A 25,695-nucleotide genomic window follows, 5' to 3' on the forward strand; every position below is an offset into this window, starting at 1 on the left:
CCACTGACACCAACGATGGGGCACTATTCTTCCTCCCCAATGACACCAATGATGAGGCACTATTCCTCCCCCCACTCATACCAACCATGAGGCACTATTCCTCCCCCCACTGACACCAACAATGAGGCACTATTCCTCCCCCCCACTGACACCAACGATGAGGCACTATTCCTCCTCCACACTGACACCAACGATGAGGCACTGTTCCTCCCCCACTGACACCAACGATGGGGCACTATTCCTCCTCCCCACTGACACCAACGATGGGGCACTATTCCCCCCCCCCCCACTGACACCAATGATGGGGCACTATTCTCCCCACTGATACCAATGATGGGGCACTTTTCCCGCCACTGATACCAACGATGGGGCACTATTCCTTCCACTGATACCAATGATGGGGCGCTATTCCTCCCACTGACACCAATGATGGAGCACTATTCCTCCCACTGACACCAATGATGGGACACTATTCCTCCCACTGACACCAATGATGGGGCACGATTCTTCCCACTGACACCAATGATGGGGCACTATTCCTCCCACTGACTAATGATGGGGCACTATTCCTCCCACTGACACTAATGATGGGACACTATTCCTCACACACTGACACTAATGATGGGGCACCATCATTGGTGTCAGTGGGAGGAATAGTGTCCCATCATTGGTATCAGTGGGAGGTATAGTGCCCCATCATTGGTGTCAGTGGATGAAATAGTGCCCCATCATTGGTGTCAGTGGGAGGAGTAGTGCCCCATCATTGGTGTCAGAGCGAGGAATCGTGCCCCATCATTGGTGTCAGTGGGAGGAATAGCACCCTATCATTGGAATACCATACTGAAATAGCATACCATATTGAAATCAAATCTGATGTTTTTTCATTTTTATTTGGTGTGTGTTGGAAGAGGGGTAGTCTTATATGGCGAGTATAGCTCAAACCCTATATTTTAACAGGAAAAGTAGGGAGTCGTCTTATACGCCGGAAAATACGGTATCCGAGAAAAACAAAAATCAGTATTTCCATTGGTAACAAAATTAATCCCACATGTCTAATATCAACTATTCATTTGATATAGAATTGCATAGGAAATATGTTGGAAAATCTTCGTGAAGGTGAATTTACACTTTAAGCTTTTAGAATATTTGAATTTTTAGGCTCATTATAGTCTTGTGTGTCACCATACTGCTTCATTATTACCATGGCATATTTTTAAAGAGCCATGAACCTGACATTATAAACTTCATCTGTCAAGAATTTCCATTTTTGTGCACTCCTCTAATCTTGGTTTCACTTATAAGTTAATAAGGGTTCACCTTCCTACAGTAGACCTTATGGTCAAGCCTTGACCCCAAAGCTAGACCCTATCTTCATGTTTGCCTTCGCTTTAATGACAGTGTGTTTGTGTACTCTCATTGGGCACAGAAATGACATATAGGCACAACATACCTACAGTGGAAGAGTCAGAGAAAATCAAGCCCTAATTATAAAAGAAAAAAAATAGCAATCAGAGGGATGTCCAGAGAAGGCTTTTATGGATAAATGAAAAGGTATTAGTCAACATGTTATTAGGCAAGGCTTTTAACAAAGGCTTTTAATAAAGGCAACTGGTCTAGCCCTTCTCTGCACTTCCTTTAGTTCTCTGATATCCTTTTTGTGAACTGGTGCCTAATTTGTGCAGGGGCGAAATGATGTCTCTCTCTCGAGTCTATACCTTGGCATTGTGATGCTCTTGATTCATTTGTGCTTCTGCATGTGCAGCCCATCGCATTTATTTCATTAATACCAAAAAAAAAGAACAAAGAATACAACTGTACAAAACAATCATTTTATATAAAAATGTCAAAAGTAGCTGGGTAAACATGTAAACAAGAAATAAAATAGTATTATAGGCAAAATATAGCTTCTGGATTGTCGTGGAATCATGTCAATTTGTGTACTTCAAACTTCTAATATCGGTCGTTGATTACCAAAAATAATTGTTTCTACTCCTGCATACCTAAGAAGAGAACTAATGGGAACATGATCATATCTGTTCATGTCACGGTGCAGGAAATGGACCTTGTTACCTGCAACAAAACACAAATAGTTGTGAACAAATATAATTTTTAAACATTTCATAATGCAGATCAGAGAGGAGGTGGTCTCTGTATCCAGAGCCCCTTCAAACTAGCTGCTTGCGGTGTGTAATGAACCTGCTCCAAGTCTGCTAGAGTGCTTGGATTTCCTCTGCCTTTCCTGGTACTATGCAGCTCTAGTTAAAGCGGACCTTCATCCAAAAGAGAAAGTTTCACTTTTCTCTCTCCTCCCTCCTCTTTTGGATGCTTATATTTTTTTTGGGGGGGTGAAGCAGCTACCTGGTTTTGACAGTTACCAGCTCCCACTTCTGTCCAGATCACCTAGATAATCCGAGTGGTACTTTCCCCCCTCATTTTTGCCCAAAGCCATTCAGGACATGTTACAGGTCCCAGAAGGCTGTGAGACCATTCACAAAGTGCAGCATGGCTTTCACGTACACAGTGGGAAGCCGCAAGGAGTCACAGCCTGCACCGGGGACCCAAAGACTGGTGAAGAACTGGCTGGGGGGGAAGATGGCGCTGGATCCCTGAATCCCTGTATCCCCAGTGACCTTTTATTAAAAGTCAGCAGCTACAGTATTTGCAGTTGCTGACTTATTTTTTCTGGGGGGGGAAGGGGGGGACCGAAGCTCCTCTTTAGTAGTGTACTGTGAGGAGTGGTCTGCTGGTTTGCATAAATCTGCAAAATTTCAGCTAATGGTATAGTGGTCCTTTAAGCTGGGAACTTCCAGAAGTTAGGTGGTGAGATGTGAGAACTTACTTCACAACTAAGTTACAAATAAATGATGGAATGCTACAATGTTGAACTTGTTCCACTGATGGATCTGGAAGGTGGGGAACTGGTGGAAGGTAAACTCTTTGTGGTGCCTAGTGTCAAGTGTAGGGACCCAGCATTAAAGCAGAACTTCACCCAAAAGTGAAAATGCTGCTTGTTTGCATCATCCCCCTCTTCACTGACACATTTGGCACTTTTTTGAGGGGAGCAGGTACCTGGTTTTGAAAGGCATCTGCTCCCACTTCTGGGTCAGATCGCCATGGTGATCTGTGGTGTAATTCTTCCCCTCTTTCAAACCTGCAGCCTTCTGGGACATACACAGGTCCCAGAAGACTGCGGAACCATTCACAAAGTATGCACATGCTCAGTAGGAAACCTGCTGTGAACATATTTGCATACTCGTCTACCATGACCCTATTCATTCCTATGGGTAGCCTGTGTCAACAGCAGTCCAAGATGGGAACTGGGAGGAGGACTCCTTGAGATAGCACAAGAAGTATGCACAGAACGCTATTGGTATTTGATAATATCTACTTAGAACCAGAGTCAGCACACTGCAAAGCAACAAGTGGAATACAAATAATAAACAATGAATAGATTTAATGTAACTACATACTTGACAAATTTTTTTCTCTTTACATACCTGGACCTACTATTATTGCTCCACCCTGTTGTGCTGGGTCACCTTGAAAATCAAATGCAGGACTTGTAATTGCTCTCCATATACTTTTAATACTCCCAGTGATGATGTTTGACTTGACATGGGGACTCCCAGCTAGAGTATTACATAACCATGTTAGAGGATTCCCAAGCAGTAAAGAATACTGCAACATTAAATCTTATCAAAATACATACAAAAACAAATATGACCTAAATGCTTTTTTAAGTTATGTCAGGGGTATTTCAGCTTTGCTAGTTTTTTTCTTAATTGATTAGGAACCAGGGGCAGACTGACCATTTGGAAACTCGGGCACTGCCCGAGGGCCCAGGGTCAGTAGGGGGCCCCATGGGATGCCCCTTGTACCTTTTTCATAGGCTTTTTTGAGTTTGGGCAAGGACACAGGGGCCCCCTGATCCCCTATTGCCCGGGGGCCCCATGAGTTGTCAGTCCTCCCCTGGTAGGAACAGGTATTACCATTGTCAGTTTTTTTTTAATTTGCTGTCTATATCTTGTTTTCCCCTGTACTAGCTGCAACATTGCTATGGCAGCAGAAAGTGAAAGGAAATCTCCAGTGGGTGCACACATACAAACTAACCTACCTTTACACTACTATTAAAAATGTTTTGTTGCCATTATGACCCATATAAAAGAGATTTGATTGGGGAAAGATCTAAAAACTGGCAATAAACAGCAAAAAAAAAGTGACAGGGGTTCCTTGCATCCCCTACTCTTCCCACAATGAAACAGAATGTTTTGGCTAGAGATACACATACCTTCAGCAGCATTCAGTATCCCCTGCTCTGCTTAGAATGTACCAGTGTATAAAAGTTTGCAAAATATCTGAACACATTTTATTCAGACTATGCTATAATGTTTTTTAAAGGATCAGTTCACCTTTAAAAACAAAAAAATGCAGTTTTTTCATGTAAAAAATATACATTTATTTTTTTTTCTTAGGCGCCTTTAAAGCATTGCACATTTTTTTTTTACTTGACAGGTTGCTTTTAACTGACTTCATCTGTAGATGGAAGTTCATCCATTTGATCTGTAGATGAATAAACAGAAAGATACAAAATGAAACAATGTTTCTTTTTATCTCTGTTTTAGCAACTGAGCAATGTTGTTAATAAACATTGTCAGGCTGCTTTTTTTGACAGCTCCAATTGCTGGGACATTTTTTTTTGCTTGTTTTTTTATTTACAGTTTTTTTTTGTCATCGGTTGTTAATTATGTATATGCCCTGCTCCTTAACAACTGATTTTTTTTTGTGTATGCTGGCTTTTTTTTTTAATTACATGTCATCTGTCAGAGGGGGAATCCTACTGACAGTTGAAAGAACAGAGCCTGAAGGTATCAGTTTCATGTATTGGAGAATTTGTAGCAATACCCGTGTAAATGTTTGGTAGCACTGATACTGATACCAGAGACTAAATAAACAAAGACTAAATAAAGAGACATATAGAGAGTCATTTGTTAAATGTTTACTTGTAAAACAAATATTAAATATACTGTATAGTAATAAAATATATCAGATTACCTATAACCTCTAAAATATTTTAATAAAAATATAAAATATCTACTACAAAAAGATAATATCTATTTCTGCAGAAGAGATAACAGTACAGAATACATTGGGTAATAATGTAACTCAGTGTATTCTGTAAACAGAATCTGGAGCAGCTCTGCATAGTAGCCAATTAGCTTTTAGCTTCAATTTGTTCAGTTACAGTGTTACTAAACCCAGGCCCCTGCATTCACTATATCTGGTCTCCCACAGTACACAGAACATGGAAGTGCAATTATTTTAGTGAAAATAAACTGCTAAATACCTTTTCTCTTCAGCAGTTAGATCAGTCTTGTGACTTCTATCAGTATCTAGCAAAGCACTAGTTAAAGCTTGTGGGAGGAGTTTTCATTTTGCTCTAGGAGGGGGAACCTTTGACCTTTGTCTGGGCAGTGCTCATTGGCCCTGTGCTGATCACATGCACTCTCCCAAGAGGAAAACAACATCTCTAGCAATACACACCAAACTGAGCATGAGCAGAGTGACTCCACATGATATGTCTTATCAGGAGATAAGAGGGGGACACTGGAAGAAGGAGAGGATCAGAGAAGTCAGCAGCAAACAGCATTTTTACACAATGCAGAGGATTTCCTGCTTAGGTTCCACAGTGAGTATAACAAGCATGCTTTACTGCATATACAGACTGATTTTACTGTTGCGGGCAGGGGCGGACTGACAACTCATGGGGCCCCCAGGCAATAGGGGATCATGGGGCCCCTTTGTCCTTGCCCAAACTCAAAAAAGCCTAAGACAAAAAAGGTACCAGGGGCATCTCATGGGGCCCCCTACTGACCCCAGGCCCTCGGGCAGTGCCCGAGTTTCCAAATGGTCAGTCTGCCCCTGGTTGCGGGTTTAGTAACACTTTAAGCATTTAAAATGAAAGCTATAAGCGGATTGGTTGCCAATGACAGTTACTCCAGATTCTGTTTGTTTCAGTCTTAGTAAATTCCCCTCTGCATATTTTATTAAAGTCCAAGATTCTATTTCAAAATGCTGCATAGTGCCACACACTTAATTATTTGCTTTATCCAAACACAGAATCATGTTAAGTGACATTATACGTGCAGAGGAAATTTAGTATCACATTCACACACTGGCAGATTAAGGCTAGGTTAAGACTAGGCTGTAGTTGTAAAATCACACATTTTCCAACACCTGCAGCCAAAACACACTTCTCTTTTGCAGATATACAGGGGTGCCGCCCCATGCATCAAAATGCCTTTTCGGGTGCATGAAATTGCATGATGCAAAAGCATCATGCTGCTTTGAAAAGGTGCAGTGACGATTCCTGTGGGTACAGCAGCCCATTCAAATGAATGGGCTGCTGTGCCTGCACAAACGTGGTGTGCATCAACCGCATATGTGTGAATCAAGCCTTAGATAAAAACTGTCACTTTATGTGAACTGTCACTTTATGTGAACTGCTGCATACCAAGCACATCCACTGTTTCGTGTGCCTTCACTTTACATAATCGTTACTCACCTGGTAATTATGCTTTACTTTAGGCCTAAGCAGCTGAAGAAATATTTGCTCAAAACATTTTCTTTTTTTTTTTTATTTGGATAGACTTTGCTATTTGAATCCTCATTAGGAAAATTTCCCCTAACTCAATGTTCAATGACTGGTTCCACAAGGGGCAGACAGTTAGAGGAAAAGAACGGAGACAATAATATGCTATTTTTTAGTAAACCGAGCACCAGTTAGAACCTCTGTAATGATTGTAATGCCTATGACAGCATGGCAAAATTTTTCTTTGCACTTTGTTCAGCAACTAGTGCCACCTGGCAGTGGAAACATTTTAAAATGTTCCAATAAGGACACAGATGGCAACATAAATGTAAAAGCAGTTCTAATATTTCTCTAATCTATCAAAAACCAGGAGTTTATGAGAGATCCATAATAGTCCATACCAGTTTTTGCTACCTTATACAGTATCTTCCAACTGGCACAGCCTGGTAGTATGAGGGGAAACCCCACTAACATTTTAAAGTAATGGGTACACCTAGTAAGGACCTAAAAGTGTGGAATATTAGACAAGAAAACTAGTGCTAAACTGAAAAATATCACAATATCACTGTCTTACAGAAAATACCAGTACCTGATGAAGTTGATGTTTCTCCCCTTTTCATTCTTAGCTTGCTATATACTTCTTTGTCATTATCAACATATATTTCATGAGGATATCCTGTTATGGAGCAAAAATTCTGAAAAAGACAGGTGCATAGTATGAGTTAAACAAGTCACCCTATATTAAATGATTTGTTTTCTCTTTTTTGTTGTTCGTATATTATTTAAATTCATTTGTTTATCAGAAAAAAAAAAAACATTTTCCAGATTTACAAAAAAATATATTTATTGATGGTTCACTTCTCTATCCAAACAATTCAGTTTTGCTACTTGAAACTGCATATAATCATCAGGTTCAAAATAGGTAAAAAGAAAAATGAAAAAAAATGGGGGGGGGGGCCCGGGGTCAGTAGGGGGCCCCATGAGATGCCCCTGGTACATTTTTCATAGGCTTTTTTGAGTTTGGGCAAGGACACAGGGGCCCTATGATCCCCTATTGCCCGGGGGCCCCATGAGTTGTCAGTCTGCCCCTGCCCAGTCTTCTACAAGATATAAGTAATATCCCTAGGTGCGCAACTATATAATAGGAAAGAATATCTAGTCTATGGGTCATTCAATCATTAACTCAAGGGACTGCAAGCTTGTAAAGAGACTATAGATGTCTTAAATTCCCTTCAAAGATCCCAAATATTAGGATTCAGAGGATGTTGATTACAAATTGAACATAGCGTGATCTAATTAAACTATGAACTAATGGACAGAGCTGACTTCCAATGTAAAGATACATTGCTGTTTGCAGAGTTTAATGAGGAATCAAACTATTCCATCTTTATATGAAAGATTGGCATCAAAAACTCAAAAGTCTAAGGGTGTAGCCCAACCTGAAATCTTAGACCTTACACCTGCCACTCTAGACCAGCATGTTTGAATAAGGTGACAAAACCACATATAGTATATGCAATAGTCCCTTCTGTATCACATCCTCTCCAACATCATGTTTCATCATGTATTCATCATGAATAAACTGTAAAACTGGATGCCAAGTTCAATGGAATAGGTACCAACATGCGGTCAATTTTAAGTTTAGCTCTTCAAATTTCCTACATACAGAAGAAGTATGGTATAGCCTTAAAATCTTGATGTTTTCATTAGATAGAATAGTACCAAGATCAGTTTCCCATTTGTCCAAATAACCAGAACAAGTAGGAGTCTCTAATTTTAGTATAGTCCAATATGTATGTGAAAGAGCATGATCAGGGCAGTGCAAACCTAATAAAAAAGCCTCTACCAGGTTTAGGTTTGTTGTGTGTCTAATAGGTTGGGGAAGACAATTTATAAAATGTATTACCTGGCCGTACCTCCATATTAAAAGAAAATACCAAAGACCAGTATGGCAATAATATAAGTATATCTCTCTCAATACTGTTCTGAAAGCCAAGGGAATCATATGCATAATCTGTATTGAAATTTACAAGGCTGACTGAGGTACCAATGCCACCAACACTATTATACTCTGTAATAGATCTTCAATGAAGCACTTACCAGAGTGTCATTGAAAACATTCTGTGAAAAGTCTCCTACAGCATATCAGAAATAATTAAGATATCAAAATGGCAGCAAAGGGTCCTCTCTGTTAAAAACAAGGCCTATTTGCTATAATCAAACATCCCAGCTAACGTCTAGCTGGAAAAGTGCACACATAGGCACCAAGAAGACCACTTCATTAGTTAAATTTTTTCAGCTCTTATACCTAACACATGATATTTAATTTTTATGAAATATTGAATATTGCTGCACCTATCCAGTGGTTAGCACAAAATACCTCTGACCTGATCACCTTTCCTAATAGGCTTATGTGGCCACTATGGAGCCTGGGGTTGGGGGAAGGGCCCAATAGGCCTGAGTGTGTGTGTGTGTGAGGCAAAATGGGCTGGTAACATCTCGGAAGAGGATCCCACCCATACAACTCAACCATGAAGGCATAGTTCAGGAAAGGAAGATTTAATCCAGGGGCTCTAAAGATTTCTGTAGGACATGGTCATCCAATTCAGGTAAGTATACATCTAATGCAGGATCAATCTATCTATTCATATCAATATACTCAAAATCATATATAAATATGCTATGAAATATGTTACCTGTATATGAAGATATGAGGATTGACCAATAACAATAAGTCTGACATCTGCTTTCTAAACAAAAAAGAGACATAGGTTAGAAGTGCACACATAAGGATATGCAAAGTAATAATCATGGATGACGTACACACTCGCAGAACTACCACCATAGCATCCCATGAAGTGGCTATAGTGCTCAGTCTGAAACCCTTGAAAAGAGGATTTGTGTGCTGAAGGAAGCTTCTTTTTGAATCCTAGTATCCAGGATACTCTGCAGAGCAGCAGTGGGTGCTTGGTTCTGCCATTCCAGAAGTGGGCACTGCTCCATCAGGCATTGCAGGGTTGCAATCTTGATGAATGCCTCTCAGGATGCAAAGCAGCCACAGACTTTTCATCAGCACATGCACCCACTAGACCAGGGGTCTCCAAACTTTCTAAACAAAGGGCCAGTTTACTGTCCTTCAGAATCTGAGTGGGCCAGATTGTGGCCAGTGAGAGTAGAAAATGCCCTGGGAGTAAACATTACCCCATAATTCGTGAGAGGAATATTGCCCCATTGTTGGTATCAGGGGGAAGAAGAGTGCCTCATTGTTGGGGTCAGGGGTAGGAATTGTGCCCTATTGTTGGTATCAATGACAGGAATTATGCCCCATTGTTGGTGTCAGTGGGAGGAATAGCGCCTTGTATTAGTGAGAGGAATGGTATCCCAAAGACCGGATAAAGGCAAGCAAAGGGCCACATCTGGTCCCTGGGCCTCAGATTGGAGACCACTGCATTAGGGAGTGAATTCCAGCTCTACCTCTCCAGGTTATTTGGCCTGTCACATGAATGGAGAGAGAGGATGAAGGGGAAGTTTCAATTTTTGTTTCCTGTGGTGCACTGGCACGTTTGAGGTGGGCAAAATCTGTTTGCACTGTCTCCTTCAGGTTCCATTCCCTCTGCTCTGCTTCCTCTGCTACCACCTACAGTATAATGCTCCCAGCCCTATACTATGCTTCCTAGCCCCCCCTTTTTTTCACAATGCCTCCTTGCAGCAACAGCAGCCTCTTCTCCACAGAGCCCCTTCAAATCTATTGCTGAACCCCTAGCCCTCCATAGTGCCCCAAGCCTGCCCATGTGCTCCTATCCATCCATCCATAAAGCTCCACAGCCTTCTGCAGAATCCTCTGCCCCCCATAGTGTCCCCAAGCCTTCATGAGGACTCAACTCCACCCACAAAAATCCACAGATATCCATAGTGCACCTTAGCTTTCTGATAGCCCCTCAAAGTGCCCCATAGGCTGCCAGACCAATCAGCTGTGGCAAAGAAATTCACTTGCCCTGCAACTGCAAAGGGGCAAGGATTCTGGTAACATTATTAACCTAATATGACCACATGACTGTATTCGGTCAATGACACTGTCCACATATGGCCATATTGTCATATTAGGTCAATGATGACAGCATCATCCTTGCCCCTTGGTTACGTGCAGCTCTGCGGTGGGGAATTCCCTAGATGGGCCTGCCATCAATTTGTTTGAGGTTTGGGCTAAACCTTAGGTCACCACTACTACTGGTCACTGACACAGGGCATTTGTTCCTCCTACTGACACTGAAGAATTTTTAAATCTACTGACCACTGTTTTTTAGGCTTACCTCTTGGTTTAAGATTATGAACTATAACCATTGGGTTCTGCACCATTAACACACATTGTTAGGGAGTCCATTGAAAAGTTTGCTACGGAGCCTTGTGATTTCTAGTTTTTCCTCTGGAAATACAACAACCTATTGCAACAATCAGTTTCCATCTTTGCTCTCATTAAGCCCTGGTTCACATATGTGCATTCCTGCGAGCCTCGTTTTGCGTGGGCATGAGAATGGACTCCCGTGCCCCAGGACACGCAGGGAAGAGGTCCGTGCACTTCTTTGGAAACCGCAGCCCACACAGGAACCTCGGTTCCCAGTGCGGTTGCGATTTCCAGTGCAGACAGCGTGCTATTAGAATTAATGGCACCCGCCTGCGGGTATGCATTCTTCTGTGTGGGTGGTGATGCTGCACGGATTTTTGTGTTGATCCATCGCACATATGTGGCAGCACCACCCGCACATATGTGAACCTAGCCTAAAACAGAAAGATGATGTCTGATTCTTTGTCACAGGTTGCTGCATTTTGCCTAATTAATTGAGGACACAACTCTTATTAAACGGCTTTTACACATTACTCTTCATTCTCATCATCCTGGAAGCTATGTGTTTACTTCAAACACCCAGTCAGGATGAAGTTGTTTTTTTTTAATAGTATTTACTTTTAATTAACTAGCTGAATCTTTGAAGTAAAAGCAGAGAGTGGTATAAAACATGGCTACGTTCAGATCAAATCTGTGCGTTGTGTTTTAGGGTTCATTCACTGGCATTTAAAAAGTATTCTTTAGCTGTGCACAGTATGCAGTCTCATATGCATCTAAATGCAGCACTATAGGAATCAATATGGCCATATACAGCTGTTTCTACAAACAATATTTTGTACGGCGTACAAAAATAGTAGGACGCAGTTACGTATTGAGACATATGTATTGTGACAGTGTGGCGATCTGTCACCTAGGATTCTCAATAAGGCAGGTTGAGGGGCTCCAGGGTAAGTGTTTGATACGGGGGGAAGTGGCTTTTCACTTTCCTCCTTTGTTTGTAAGGTCCATTTTGGGATCTGGAGCCTGGAGATTTCAAAGATCTGGGAGGGATGAAATCTCCAATCCTGGGACCAGGTTTTGGGAATGGCCAGGATACTGATTGCACAGGTGTGTGCGGGCCTTTTCAGAGAGTCAGGACCAGGGTTCTGGGCTCCACCTCAGCAGACAGGAGTCAGGAGGGCTGCAACCCGGCAGGCAGGTGGTCACTGCCTTGAAGTCAGGTGGGCTTCACCTAGGAGAGGTGGAAGCCAAAAGCAGCAAGGGGCTGCTCGGGAGTAGCTGTGTGCTAGTGGCAAGCTGTGTGCAAGAGCCAATATTTTGGAAAAGTCTGCAGGAGACAGACGTAAGCCTGAAGAGAAAGGCCAGAGGAAAATTGTTTATATCTGAGAGAGCCAGGAGGCTGAATCTTTTTGTCTATATTGATGTTGGATACCCCTGTGTGGGAAACCTCCTATGTTATTGAACTGTCATTTAAATAAAAGTGGGCTGATACGGCCCTGAAAAATAAAGAAGCGAGTTGCTGTGTGGGTTACAAAAGCTCTACCACTTTGAAGCGAGTTCCCACAGTATCTACAGATTTGACATACAGTATGTAAATGTGTATATGCACCTTGCAGAGCATATTTTACAAAGGAAGTTCTGGTAGCTCTGCCAGCAAGAACCTACATTTCATGCAGAAAACACACATATGCCTGTGCGAATGAAGCCTTAGGTGTGTTCCCACTGACTATACAATCTGTGCTTTGATGAAGATGCATCTTTGATGCACTAAGTGGGTTTTTTTTTTCAAAGCACTGCACCTAAAACACACAGGTGTAAGTGGGATCTAAAGTGGGATCTAAAGGGTTAGTCTACCTTACTGTAAATGCATACCACAGCCGCAAATAGTAGTTTGTGGGCTGAATTACCCATTTTGATCATTTTATCTATTAAAGTGGTTCTAGAGACAGAAGGTTTTTCTTACCTTGACGCATTAACTGCTTCCCAACCACCCAATAGCAGAAATACTGATATGGGGCGGCAGGACTGCGCAAAATCACGTATATATACACATGATTTTGTTTTTCCAGGTAGGGAGCATGCACACACACCACCCTACCCTCACCGCCATTGGTGGCTACAGCTGTCGACCACCGCGTCCCAGCTGGAGATTCCCACGCTGTCACCCGGCGATCGCAGAGGAACACTGACAGGGGAGAGGTCTGTATGTAAACAATACAGATCTCTCCCCTGTCAGCACCAGCATGCTGCTTTGTTTTGCTCTGCAGGGCAATACAAAGCAGAGCAATACAAAGCAGCATGCTTACATGGTAAAACACACAGCACACAGTTAACCCTTTGATCGCCCCAGATGTTAACTCCTTCCTGCCCAGTGTCAATAGTACAGTGTCAGTGCTTTTTATTAGCACTGATCACTGTATTAGTGTCACTAGGGATGTCAGTGGCAGTTAGTTCCCCCCCCCCAGTGTCAGAATGCCCGCTGCAGTCCTGCTATAAGTCGCTGATCGCCGCCATTACTAGTTTAGAAAAAAAAAATTCCAGTATATATACCGCCATTTGTAGATGCTATAACTTTCACGTAAATTGATTAATTTACACGTATAGAGTTTTTTTTTTTAGCAAAGACATGTAGCAAAATACATTTTGGCCTAAGTTTAAATTGATATTTGATTTTTAAATTTTTTTTTTACTGGACATGTTTAATAGCAAAACGTCAAAAATGTATATTTTTTTCAAAATGGTTATTTTTTTGTTTATAGCACAAAAACTAAAAAAAAACGCAGAGGTGATCAAATACCACCAAAATAAAGCTCTATTTGTGGGGAAAAAAAGGATGTAAATTTTGCTTGGGTGCAGCATTGCATGACCACGTAATTGTCAGTTAAAATAAAGCAGCGCCGAATCATAAAAAATGTCCTGGTCAGGAAGGGAGGTACAATGCTCTGGCCAATCACAAGGCATGATGATGTCACAAGGGTGCGGGTGTGATCCCGCCCCCTTGTGATGCCATCACCCTATTTGACAGCTGTGTCGCAATGACAGTTCTTAGATGGCCGGGAGCCAGCGTTGAGGGCAGAACATATTTTTCTTTTCTTTTTTCGGGTTGGCCGTGGCGGCGGGCATCGAGACTGACGTTGGATCTACTTCGGGGGGACATTTTTTTTTAATAAAGGACTTGTCAAAGACTGTCTCCTGTCTTTTTTTTACAGTACACTTTTTTTTCACCATGGGCCGGGATCTTCCAGATTCTGATAAGCTCCCGTCCGCAGACCCCCACAACCACCGGCCAGGGTTGTGGGAAAGAGGCCCTTGTTCTCATCAACACAGGGACAAGGTGCTTTGGGGGGAGTCCCCCTGCCCCGAAGCATCCCCCCATGTTGAAGGAATGTGGTCTGGTATGGTTTAGGAGGGGGGGGGGGCGCTCACTCAACCCCCCCCCCTTTCCTGACCTGCTGGGCTGCATGGTCTGCTAAGGGTCTGGTATGCATTTTGGGGGACCCCATTTTTTCTTTAATTTTGGAGTGGGGGTTCCCTTTAAAATCCATACCAGACCCGAAGGGCTTGGTATGGGTGGTGGGGGGGGGGGGGAGACCCACGCTGTTTAAAAAAAATTTGTTTTTAATTGTCGGTCAAAGCCAACAATTTTTTTGACATTCAGCTGAAATATTAAGACCCCAGTCACACCGGGTGCAACTTTGCATGCGATTTGCATGCTATACGACTTGCAAATCGCATAGCAAGTTGCACCCTATTGTCCATAATTACAGCGGTCATATCTGTGCGGTTCCGACCTTGTTGGAGCCGCACCGATTTCTAAAGTAGTGCCTGCACTTCCTTTGCTGTGATTTGCGTACATATCTGTGTCTTGCAAATCGCACCTCAGATTGGCATTTCAGCTGACTTTGAAATTGTGAGACTTTACTGTAAGTCGCACGATTTCAAAGTCGGTATCGGTATGACTGGGGTGCAAAGAATGTTTCACTACTAAATTACTGCATGACTTAATAATATAACTCATGCGGTATTTTAGTGACTGAGTGGTATCTTACCACATACTCAGATACGGTAAGATACCGCTCAGTAAATTGTCCGTTTGAAGTTCGCGGTCGAAATTTTGGTAGGCTCAAATGTTCGACCATGAACCAAACAGGGGCGTGTTCAGACCATCTTTAACCACTTGCCGACCGCAGATAGCCGAATGACGGGTACACTGCGGCTGGCCAGTTCTTGGAGGGCGTCATATGACGTCCTCCCAGAATGCGCTTTCCTGCGCACCCCCGGCTGCCCATCAGTGCCACCTATCAGTGCCCATCAGTGCCGCCTATCAGTGCCCATCAGTGCCGCCTCATCAACGCACATCAGTGAAGGAGAAAAATTACCTGTTTGAAAAATTTTATAATAGAAAAGAAACTTTTTTTTTCAAATTTTTTGCACTTTTTTTGTTTATAGCACAAAAAGTAAAGTGCCCAGCGGCGATTAAACACCACCAAAAGAAAGCTCCATTTGTGAGAAAAAATTATAAAAATTTCATATAGGTACAGTCTTGCATGACCGCGCAATTGTCAAAGTGCGACAGTGCTGAAAGCTGAAAATTGGCCTGGTAAAGAAGGGGGTATAAGTGCCCGGTAGGCAAGTGGTTAATTGGAACAGTGACTGCAGCTGATTGGCTGCAATCCCAGTCCAGACATCAGTACACCAACTGGCTCTTCCGATTTTCCGTTAGCAGGTCAGGTGGAGTGGTGCCGGCAAGGCCACCCACAGATCAGATTTTGGCCATGTCATCAGGAACTGCCTGAAATTCACTCAGTGTATGGCCAGCTTTACACTTCATTCATGTCTCTGCTCTCTAGTGCAATGACCCGCCGTGCAATCTGATGTACTGTAGAAAAATGCAGTAGGTTTGCATTTTTGAAAAAAAGGAAAAAACAGCGCAAACATAGACCTTTACATAAAATCAATATTACAAAGTGCAAACATAAGTGAAAAATTGATCAGTGGTAAAGTCCATCAAAATAAACCAAAGTTCAAAAAATATTAGTGCAAAAAAGAAAAAGAAAAAAAGAAAAAATATTTTCAAATTCTTCTTCTAATATAGAGGAACTTCCACCTTCCACCCGTGAAAACCAATATCAAATGCACTCACCAGATAAAGGTGAAAAAAACGCCTCTTAGGAATTTTATGGGATCCTACACCCTCTTTCGTATCCACTCTATAGGAATCCTCCTCTCCACCATAGGCTCCACCATCCGACCAGGGAGAAAAAAATCTCAGATAGTGTAATATTGTAAGACACCATTCATAAGTGAAATCAAGGATTAAGGTCACTCACATTCAATTCAATTTAAAAAGGCATATTTATTAGGATCAGCTTCTTCCAGATAAACAGTAGATGCAAGGCAACCTCCCACGGAATCTCACATCACAGCTCCAGGTTTCAGCAGAAGCTCTACAGAGACACCGCATATACAGATCCCAAAAGATGGCCGCTGGAACGCACCGCTCAGCGTGCGCTCCACTCACCGGAAGTGACGTCAGACGTACGGAGTACAAACCGGAAATGCGTCAACGCGTTTCGCCCCTCCCATCGGGCGTTCTCAAGACCAAGAGGTCTTGAGAACGCCCGTTGGGAGGGGCGAAACGCGTTGACGCATTTCCGGTTTGTACTCCGTACGTCTGACGTCACTTCCGGTGAGTGGAGCGCACGCTGAGCGGTGCGTTCCAGCGGCCATCTTTTGGGATCTGTATATGCGGTGTCTCTGTAGAGCTTCTGCTGAAACCTGGAGCTGTGATGTGAGATTCCGTGGGAGGTTGCCTTGCATCTACTGTTTATCTGGAAGAAGCTGATCCTAATAAATATGCCTTTTTAAATTGAATTGAATGTGAGTGACCTTAATCCTTGATTTCACTTATGAATGGTGTCTTACAATATTACACTATCTGAGATTTTTTTCTCCCTGGTCGGATGGTGGAGCCTATGGTGGAGAGGAGGATTCCTATAGAGTGGATACGAAAGAGGGTGTAGGATCCCATAAAATTCCTAAGAGGCGTTTTTTTCACCTTTATCTGGTGAGTGCATTTGATATTGGTTTTCACGGGTGGAAGGTGGAAGTTCCTCTATATTAGAAGAAGAATTTGAAAATATTTTTTCTTTTTCTTTTTTGCACTAATATTTTTTGAACTTTGGTTTATTTTGATGGACTTTACCACTGATCAATTTTTCACTTATGTTTGCACTTTGTAATATTGATTTTATGTAAAGGTCTATGTTTGCGCTGTTTTTTCCTTTTTTTCATTGTTTGTGTTGATCACAGTGCACAGCAGCAGGATAGAACCTGTATTAGAGTGTTTTACTAGGCGCAGGAAGAATTTTTAGTTAGTAGGTTTGCATTTTTACACACTGCACATCACACCAGTGTTAAGATGTGAACAGGACACATAGAAAACAATTGATTTCTATGAGCCCTTGTGGTGAATGGCATCGACCAGGTAAGTAAAAACACCAGTCACCACATACAGTGAATGGGGCCTAAGAGCTTGTGCACATGGGCCCTTGCCAATGTATCTGACATGTACAGTAGTACGTCCAGGGCCGTGGATAAGGGGGTACCACCAATCCTCCTGTATGGGGCCCAGGCCAGCAGGGGGGCCCAGGCAGTTGGGTGAATTGGATGTGGTCAGGGAGGGTGATTGGCATAGTGGGGAGGGGGAAGGGGCAATTACTGAAACTGATCCCCTGTATGGCTCTCCCTGCAATAATTGCCTCCAACAGCACTCATCACCCCTCCTGTGCACCATATGTTTCCCCTTGCTGCTCAAGCCCCCCTGTGTGCCCACACCACCACAGTACTGCCACATTTACCAGCCCTTTCCTGAACACAATGAGTAATTGGTACTGATCACTCACTGTGTTCATTCATGACTGAAACATAGTAAACTGTTTTTTTTGGGGGGGAGGCTGGTTGGCTGTATGAGACCCCATGGTTTCTAACAGCAGCCCTGAGTATGTCACACTTCACTTCAAAAACACCAGCTGAATGCCAAACAAGGGACCACTGATGCCTAAAGCAAACATGCATACATTCATCTGGCTGCACTGCTAGCATATTGTAAAAATTCAAACAACTCAAAAAGTATTCTCCCTGTGTGTGATTGATATAGTAATATAATATGGCTTGGTGCACACTAGTGCAGGCCATGCAGCCCGCTTTTGCTCGGGCACGGCAGCCCATTTATTTGAATGGGCTGATGTGCCACTTTTCCCACACAAAAAAGGTACATGCACCTTTCCAAAAATGCATCCGCAGGGAAACTGCATGGTCTTTTATACCAAGCGGTTTCCCTGCAGTTCCCGTACCCACGATCGCACTGCGGGCTTAGATGCGTGGGTACGGTTGCCACCTCATCCCTTTAAAACCAAACACTTATCAGTTACACAAGTTCTGTGGCGGATTAAGGTGCTAATTAAGCTCATCTAGTGCCTTATCTGCATTAAATTGGCCTCAGAACCTGTGTAATTCATATGCATTCGGTTTTAGCCCTGGTTCACACTGATGCGGTGCGGAATTCACAGCGTTTTCTGTGCAAATTCCGCACCGCATCACAATCACACCCCGTTCATGCGAACCACTGCGGATGTGTATGTTAAGTTAACAACATCCCGAAAGCATTCTGTAAAACGTGGTGCGATGTGCAAAATCGGATCGCATAGGTGTGAATACCCATGCAATCCGATTCTAGTGCGGAGCCAAAAAAGGGTCCTGCACGTTTTTGGTGCGGGTGCGGTGCGGTTAGAGCCATACAAAATGTATGGCTCCAATCGCACCGCACACAAATCGCATGTGATTTGCACAGGAATGTGGTGCGGTTCCTATGTAAATCGCATGCGATATACCGCACCACATGTATGTGAATCCAGGCTTAAAGGGATGAGGTGGCAATCCTATGTGTGGGGGTGCCAGTCAGAATGAATGGCAGCTCTGTGTATTTCTCAAGAGCACTGCGTTTCGGCTGCGGGTGCAGGAACAGTTGCGATTCCTGCACATGCAAGATAATGTGAACTCAGGGTAAGGCCCTGTTCACATTTGGGCAATTAGAACTCGGGGGCAGAATCGGCATCATTCCAAATTACAGCAAAATGCGCAGCATGCATTTTGGGTGCCATTTACCCTGAACACCACCCCAAATGTGGTGCGATTTTGCTGTGATTGTTGCACGACAAAACGAGCAAGAATTGTGGCAAAACGTGCATGTATAAATGCACCTGGCTCAGGGCCAAAATTTGGTCCCTGAGTTTCTTTGCAGCGACAAATGTGCATGACAGCTCATACAAGGGAATGGGCAGCCCTATGCATGATGTGAGGAATCACGTGAAACTCGCACAAACAAAATTGTGAATGGGAACGCTTATCATGTGGATAAGTTGCAGAGCCAAAATGAAGCACAGTGAGATGCAAAGAAAGGAAAGCCCATGCTGTGCACTTGTAATAACATAACTGTAGTCATTGTAGTGACCTGTACATTTTATATCATCCAGCAATCCTAATTATATTATTGTTGTTGTTGTTAGTGGCAAGCTTTCAGCCATACCTGTAGAAAACTTTTGGGAATCTTGGCCAGATCTTCCACGTACTCTTTACAAGTGTAGCACAGGAAATTCTACAAAGCCAGTAACAGGAAAAACTGTCAGTATCCTGGCAACCGTCTACACAACACAAACTGCAAACAAATAGTACAACTCAATGGTAACAGAACTAAATACAAATGTGAAACAAGTATAAACAAAGTGAGGTCAGTTTCATTACATAATTACAATAACACAAAATTGTGGCAAGACCAATATACTGAACGTATATAATATTGACATTTTTTAAAGTGGCCATACACACTTTGATAAACAATTGATTTATTTTTCAAGCAATCTCTTCTGATCAGAATAATCGATCTGTTGTTGATAACCCATTTGATCGATATGCCACCCATGGGGAAATGGCTTTTGATCTATAGTTAACCACTTACCCTCTGGAAGATTTGACCCCCTTCATGACCAGGGAATTTTTTTTTGCTTTTCAGTACTGTGCTACTTTACCTGACAATTGCTCAGTCCATGGGAAAGTGGATTTCTATCAATAGCTGAGATACAATCAGAACTTACAATCATAAGTGTATTTATTAATTACAGGTACTTATATAGCGCTGTCAATTTACGCAGCACTCTACATATATATTGTACATTCACATCAGTCCCTAACCCTCAAGGGGCGTACAATCTAAGGTACTACGGATACATAGTTAGTCTGGCTGAAAAAAGACAAAAGTCCATCCACTTCAACCATGAAAAAAAAAAAAAAGTTATAATCCTATACCTATAATTTACATTCATACATACACATCTCCTAGATTGTAAGCTCTAACGAGCAGGGACCTCTGTTTCCTCTTGTACCAAATTGTATTGTAACTGTAATGTCTACCTTCATTTCTGCGCAAACTTTATTTCTGCGCTATATAAATCCTGTATAATAAGAATAATAATACTAGGGCCAATTTAGACAGGATCCAATTAACCTACCAGCATGTCTTTATCAATCTTATCTCAGTTTTGTAATCTGATCACTTGAAATACGATTATATTCATAAACAAAGTATCTCAGTGCTGCCGATCGATGCAAGACGATCAATCATTTTCCGCCTTGACCGATCAACTCTTTTTGATTGGTTTTAAATCAATAAGAAGGAAAGTTACGGCTATTCGATTGTTTGCCGATTTGATCAAAACACTAATGTTGAATCGTGTAGAGCCATCATTAGCCTACGTTCGAATTAGCTTCCTGCATTTGGTTAATTGAAGCACAGGAAAAATTATTCTGGGACACATTTACGTGCGTTTAGATGCATCTCATTTTTCCCCAGGGCTGCAGAGAATTGAAGCTAAACGTAAAGCACTTAAACACAGCTAAACGCACAGTGTGATCTATACCATGGTTACAATGTAAACGCATGTATGTCATTGCCAGTGTGAATGAGGCCACAGGATTTGAGTAACTTTTTGCTGCATACGGATTAAAGGGCATTCCATTCCAGCCCAGGAATATCACTTACCCTCACAAAGATTATGATTGCCTTCCTATCCCTGTAAAGGTCTCTGAACTCAAAGCTCTTGCCATTCCTGTCCCTCAGCAGACAACTTGCAGCGAGCTCTAGATCTGGGTGGTAGAGTGAATCAGAGAGATCAGCAGCCCTCCATTCCATATTCCTGCCTATTTGCTGGGTGACTGGGGTGCTTTCTGAAGCCATATTCTCTTCCCTTCCCAGTCTGGGACAGAGCCAGTCCTCCCTCCTAGACACTCAGTGGAAGCAATGTGTAACTGACATGTGGGTGGAACTTCCCTGGGAGCAGTCTGTATACAGTACATGTTAACCCTCAAATGACTGGTCTACGCTGTCTGCTGACTAGGGTTGTCACCTCATCCCTTTAAACCCGAACACATATTATTCACACAGGTTCTGAGGCTGGTTTATTGCAGATAGGGTACTGAGTGAGTTTAATTAACACCGTACTCAGGCACAGAACATGTATAATTAATATGTGTTCGTTTTTAAAGGGATGAGGTGGCAACCCTCCTACTAGTCCATCCCACATAGTTACTACCTTTTGTAGCACTAGCCCCTCCCTCTTAGATTGTAAGCTCCAAGGAGCAGGGCTCTCCTAACCCTCTTGTATTGAACTGTATTGTTGCTGTATTGTCTCCCGTTATATTGTAAAGCGCTGAGCAAACTGTTGGCGCTATATAAATCCTGTATAATAATAATGACCCTACTGCTGACTCCTGGAATAAAGCTGTTCTCTAGCTTCCTGTAAAAAAAGTTACAAAAACTGTAGCAACTGACTTTAAAAAAAACAGTAACTCAAGTGTCCCTTGATCCAGCGATGTGCTCACCCCAGTCATTCTTGCCAGCAGTGTCCTGTCTCAGTCACTGGCAATGTAACTGTGGGCACCTGACTGTGACAGCTTGCAGCTTCACAGCTGGGTGCCTACTGCGCATGCACAAGTAGCGCTGTGCCTTGTGAATGGTCCAGCTAGGGTTGCCACCTCATTCCTTTAAAACCGAACACATATTTATTACACAGGTTCTGTGGCTGATTAAGGTGGTAATTAAAACAGCGTTCCAGCCGCTTTTTGTTCTTATTAAAAGTCAGCAGCTACAAAAACTGTAGCTGCTGACTTTTAACTGCCTTCTGCCCGCCATATAAGTAAATGATGGGCGCGAGGCGGTTTTCTTGTTCTGGGAGGACATCATATGACATCCTCCCACTCTAACCGCACATGCGCGCCCCCGGGGACACGCAGAGCGGTGATCGGTGGTGCGCTGTGTCCCTGAGATACAGCAGATCACCGATCAGCAGAAAGAGCTGATGACTTTGGCTCTCTCATTTGATCAGCTATGTCCAATCACAGCTGATCGCATGTAAATAAGGAAATGCCGGTTATCGGCATTTTTCTCTTCACAAGCTGTCACGCTGAGCTCGTGAGTAGAGCCAGTAATCGGCATTCCTCAGAGGGGACATCTACACTGATTATCAGTGCCCTGATGATCAGTGTAGCCCCATCAGTGCCACCTGTCGGTGTCCATCAATGCCACCTGTCAGTGCCCATCAGTGAACATCAATGCCACATATCAGTGCCTACCAGTGCACATCAATGCTACATATCAGTGCCCATCTGAGCTGCCTTTCAGTGCCACCTATCAGTGCCAGTCAATGCCACCTATCAATGCCAGTCAGTGCCACCTATCGGTGCTACCAATCCGTGCCCATCAGTGCTGCCTATCAGTGCCCATCAGTGCCGCCTATCAGTGCCACCTATCAGTGCCATATATGAGTACTGCCTTTCAGTGCCCATCAGTGATGTCTGTGAATGCCCACCAGTGATGCCTGTCAATGTCCGTCAGTGCCACCTACCAGTGTCTCCTCATTAGTGCCCATCAGTGCCGCCTATCAGTGCCCATCACTGCAGCCTCATTAACGTACATCAGTGAAGGGGAAAAATTACAAAATTTTATAACAGAAACTAAGAAAATAAACTTTTTTTCAAAATTCAGTTGTTTTTGGTTTGTTTATCAAAAAATAAAAAACCCAGAGGTGATTAAATACCACCAAAAGAAAGCTCTATCTGTTTAAAAAAAAATTATAAAAATTTCATATGGGTACAGTGTTGCATGACCGTGCATTTGTATTTCAAAGTGTGACAGCTCTGAAAGCTGAAAATTGGCCTGGGCAGGAAGGGGGTAAAAGTGCCCGGTAGGCAATTGGTTAATAAACACACACTTACCTGTCCCAAGGTCCAGCGATGTGCTCACCCGCACCGTCCCTTCTCTTTTTTCTCTCCATGGTGCCGGCATCTCAACTGGGTACCAGGCTGTGAAAGCTTTTGGCTTCACAGCTGGGTGCCCACTGTGCATGTGCGAGTCACGCTGCACATCCTGACTGGTCCAGCAGTCTTCTGGGACCTGTGAAGGTTCCCAACAGACTGCGGGAGGAAGGAGGGGGGGCTGAACTTCTGGTTCACTTTACCGCAGTGAACTGAGCTGGAAGTGGGAGAGGATACCGGTCAAAACCATGTACCCGCTCCCCCCCAAAAAGGTACCAATTACGGCAGTGGAGGGGGAGGCAAACAAGAGTAGCTTCCACTTTTGGGTGGAACTCCGCTTAAAACTCACTTAGTGCCTTATCTGCATTAAATTATTTTATTTTATTAAGTGTTCTTGCATGGCAAGACCACTTATTGTTATCTCACATATATTTTCTTATTATAGCCAAATTTACCACCCTAACTCCTCCCACAGTTTTTACACTACATAGACAGTAATATACGGAAACTTGCGGATTTTTCCCGATTGGTGTGCTATTACTTTGTGGAACGTTTCGCCGAATGATTCACGAAATATCGGCGTTTTTGTGGTGAAATTGGTCCCATAGGAATGAATGGCGGAATGTTCAAAACTAGAGTGCGAGCTGACAAAAGCTAGAGTGTGAGCTGAAAAATCAGGACATGATCTCTAAACTGCCATCACTCCCTCATTTTCAAGCCCACCTACACAAATCTTATATCAAAACATTCAGCTATCCCTGCTGCCACTAAAAATGTCCAACGCTAAGCCATAGTCCTGATAGTTTTCACAATATAACCATTTGTTTGCAACTCACGCCGCCCATTGACATTCATTGAAACTGCACTGTAGCAACCTCAAATTTGAAGGGCAATTTCTAAACTGTGACTGTGCCTTCATTTTTAATATTTCAGAGACACTATGCATCAAAATGTAGGTCTGGGTCTTCTGATTCTCACAATATAAAGCTCTTCACTGTAGGATCTACAGTTTTAAAACTTCAACCATTTGAAGATGGCAACCGCCAGTGAAGTGAGCAAGTTGGAGCAGTTTGTTTTTAAGTGCTCCTCTGCCCTTGCTGTAGGGTGAGTTGCCATAGGAACCCAGGTGTGTGAGCAGCCAGCAGAGTGACAAAAGCTACTCCGCCCATTCCAGTTGTAGACTACTGGTGGAGGCAAGAACACGTCACACAATTTCCCCAGAAACTGTAGCTTTTCTAGTTACATTTATTATTTATTTCAGGTACTTATATAGCGCCGTTAATTAACACAGTGCTTTACATATATATTGTACATTCAGATCAGTCCCTAACCCTCAAGGAGCATCCAATCTAAGGTAGCCAGAGAACGTGTGTAATTATGTGTTCGGTTTTAGGCTTCATGTACATGGGAGCTTTTGCCATTTTTTTGCCAAAGCTCCTAAACTGAACTCCATAAAAGCCTATGTGTCCATGTATATATAGGCTTTTAGCAAAGTTTAGGAGCTGCCACGTTTAGGTGAGGTTAAACCTCCCTCTCCTGAATGTGGAAGAATCGCATTCAGGATAGGAACGTTTTGACCGCTAACCATGGGAAAACGTGAAACCGCTGCAAAATGCGGCAACCGTGTTTTTGCAGCGATTTGCATTTTCCCATGGCCGATGGTCAGGGTAGGCTCGTGCACTTGAAGCCTTAAAGGGATGAGGTGGCAACCCAAGGTCCAGCAGTCTTCTGGGACCTGTCACATGTTCCAGAAGACTGCAGGGAGGAAAGGGGGGGAAGAGAACTTCAGATTCCGATCGCCTAGGCCCAGAGCAGAAGTGGAGGCAGGTACCTTTCAAAACCAGGTACCTGCTCCCCAAAGCTCCCATTTCTTTACCAGGAGTGGGGGAGCAGGCCTTAAAGTGGAACTTCCCCTTTTGGGTGGAGCTCCGCTTTAAGGGTTCAGTGCAATGTCCATTACTATTACCAGTGTCATAAGCAGAACTGATGCTGCATTTAAAGTGTATTTAATCTCTATCAAAACATTTCTTTTATTTGCTCCCTTTTTGTCTGTTAAATATACCACTGAAAAGGTTTTCTTATATCGGTTACAAACCTGTTCAAATAAGTATCTGTTCATCCAGCAAGAAATCTTGTGATCTGCTAACTTCCTGTGCTGTCTGCCTCTGGACTGTAATTGGTTTGAATAATTTCTCATTCTCTCCCAGTGGAGTACATAACACCGCCTCTGTTATGGAAAACAGAGGGAGGTGTTATGTAGTCCTAACACAGTGGGGCTTATTTACTAAAGCTTTGGCAATAAAACTTGGAAGCTGATTGGTTTCTGTGCAGAAGTGAGCCAGATTTTGCACTCTCCAGCTTTAGTACATAAGCCCCAGTGGTACGTAGTCCTAACACA

General features: G+C 42.9%; 1 protein-coding gene across 2 annotated transcripts; it reads right to left on the reverse strand.

Moving 5' to 3' along the window:
- Positions 1-1,815: 1,815 nt before the first annotated feature.
- On the reverse strand, positions 1,816-21,277 carry PRXL2C (peroxiredoxin like 2C). 2 transcript variants are annotated; one of them, XM_089662149.1, is made up of 7 exons: positions 21,028-21,277; positions 19,519-19,587; positions 9,286-9,339; positions 7,179-7,284; positions 4,529-4,560; positions 3,498-3,629; positions 1,931-2,070 (listed from the first exon to the last, which is right to left on the reverse strand). In XM_089662149.1, the coding sequence occupies exons 1-6, from the start codon at positions 21,220-21,222 to the stop codon at positions 3,510-3,512; spliced, it is 576 nt and encodes a 191-aa protein (XP_089518275.1). In that variant the 5' UTR covers positions 21,223-21,277; the 3' UTR covers positions 1,931-2,070; positions 3,498-3,509. The 2 variants fall into 2 exon arrangements, with proteins under 2 accessions (XP_089518274.1, XP_089518275.1); XM_089662148.1 differs by lacking the exon at positions 4,529-4,560 and having other exon boundaries at positions 1,816-2,070.
- Positions 21,278-25,695: the final 4,418 nt, after the last annotated feature.

The sequence above is a fragment of the Staurois parvus genome, unplaced genomic scaffold, assembly GCF_062004578.1.
Source record: "Staurois parvus isolate SC_StPar_1 unplaced genomic scaffold, SC_StPar_1.0 ptg001432l, whole genome shotgun sequence".
NCBI lineage: Eukaryota > Metazoa > Chordata > Amphibia > Anura > Ranidae > Staurois > Staurois parvus.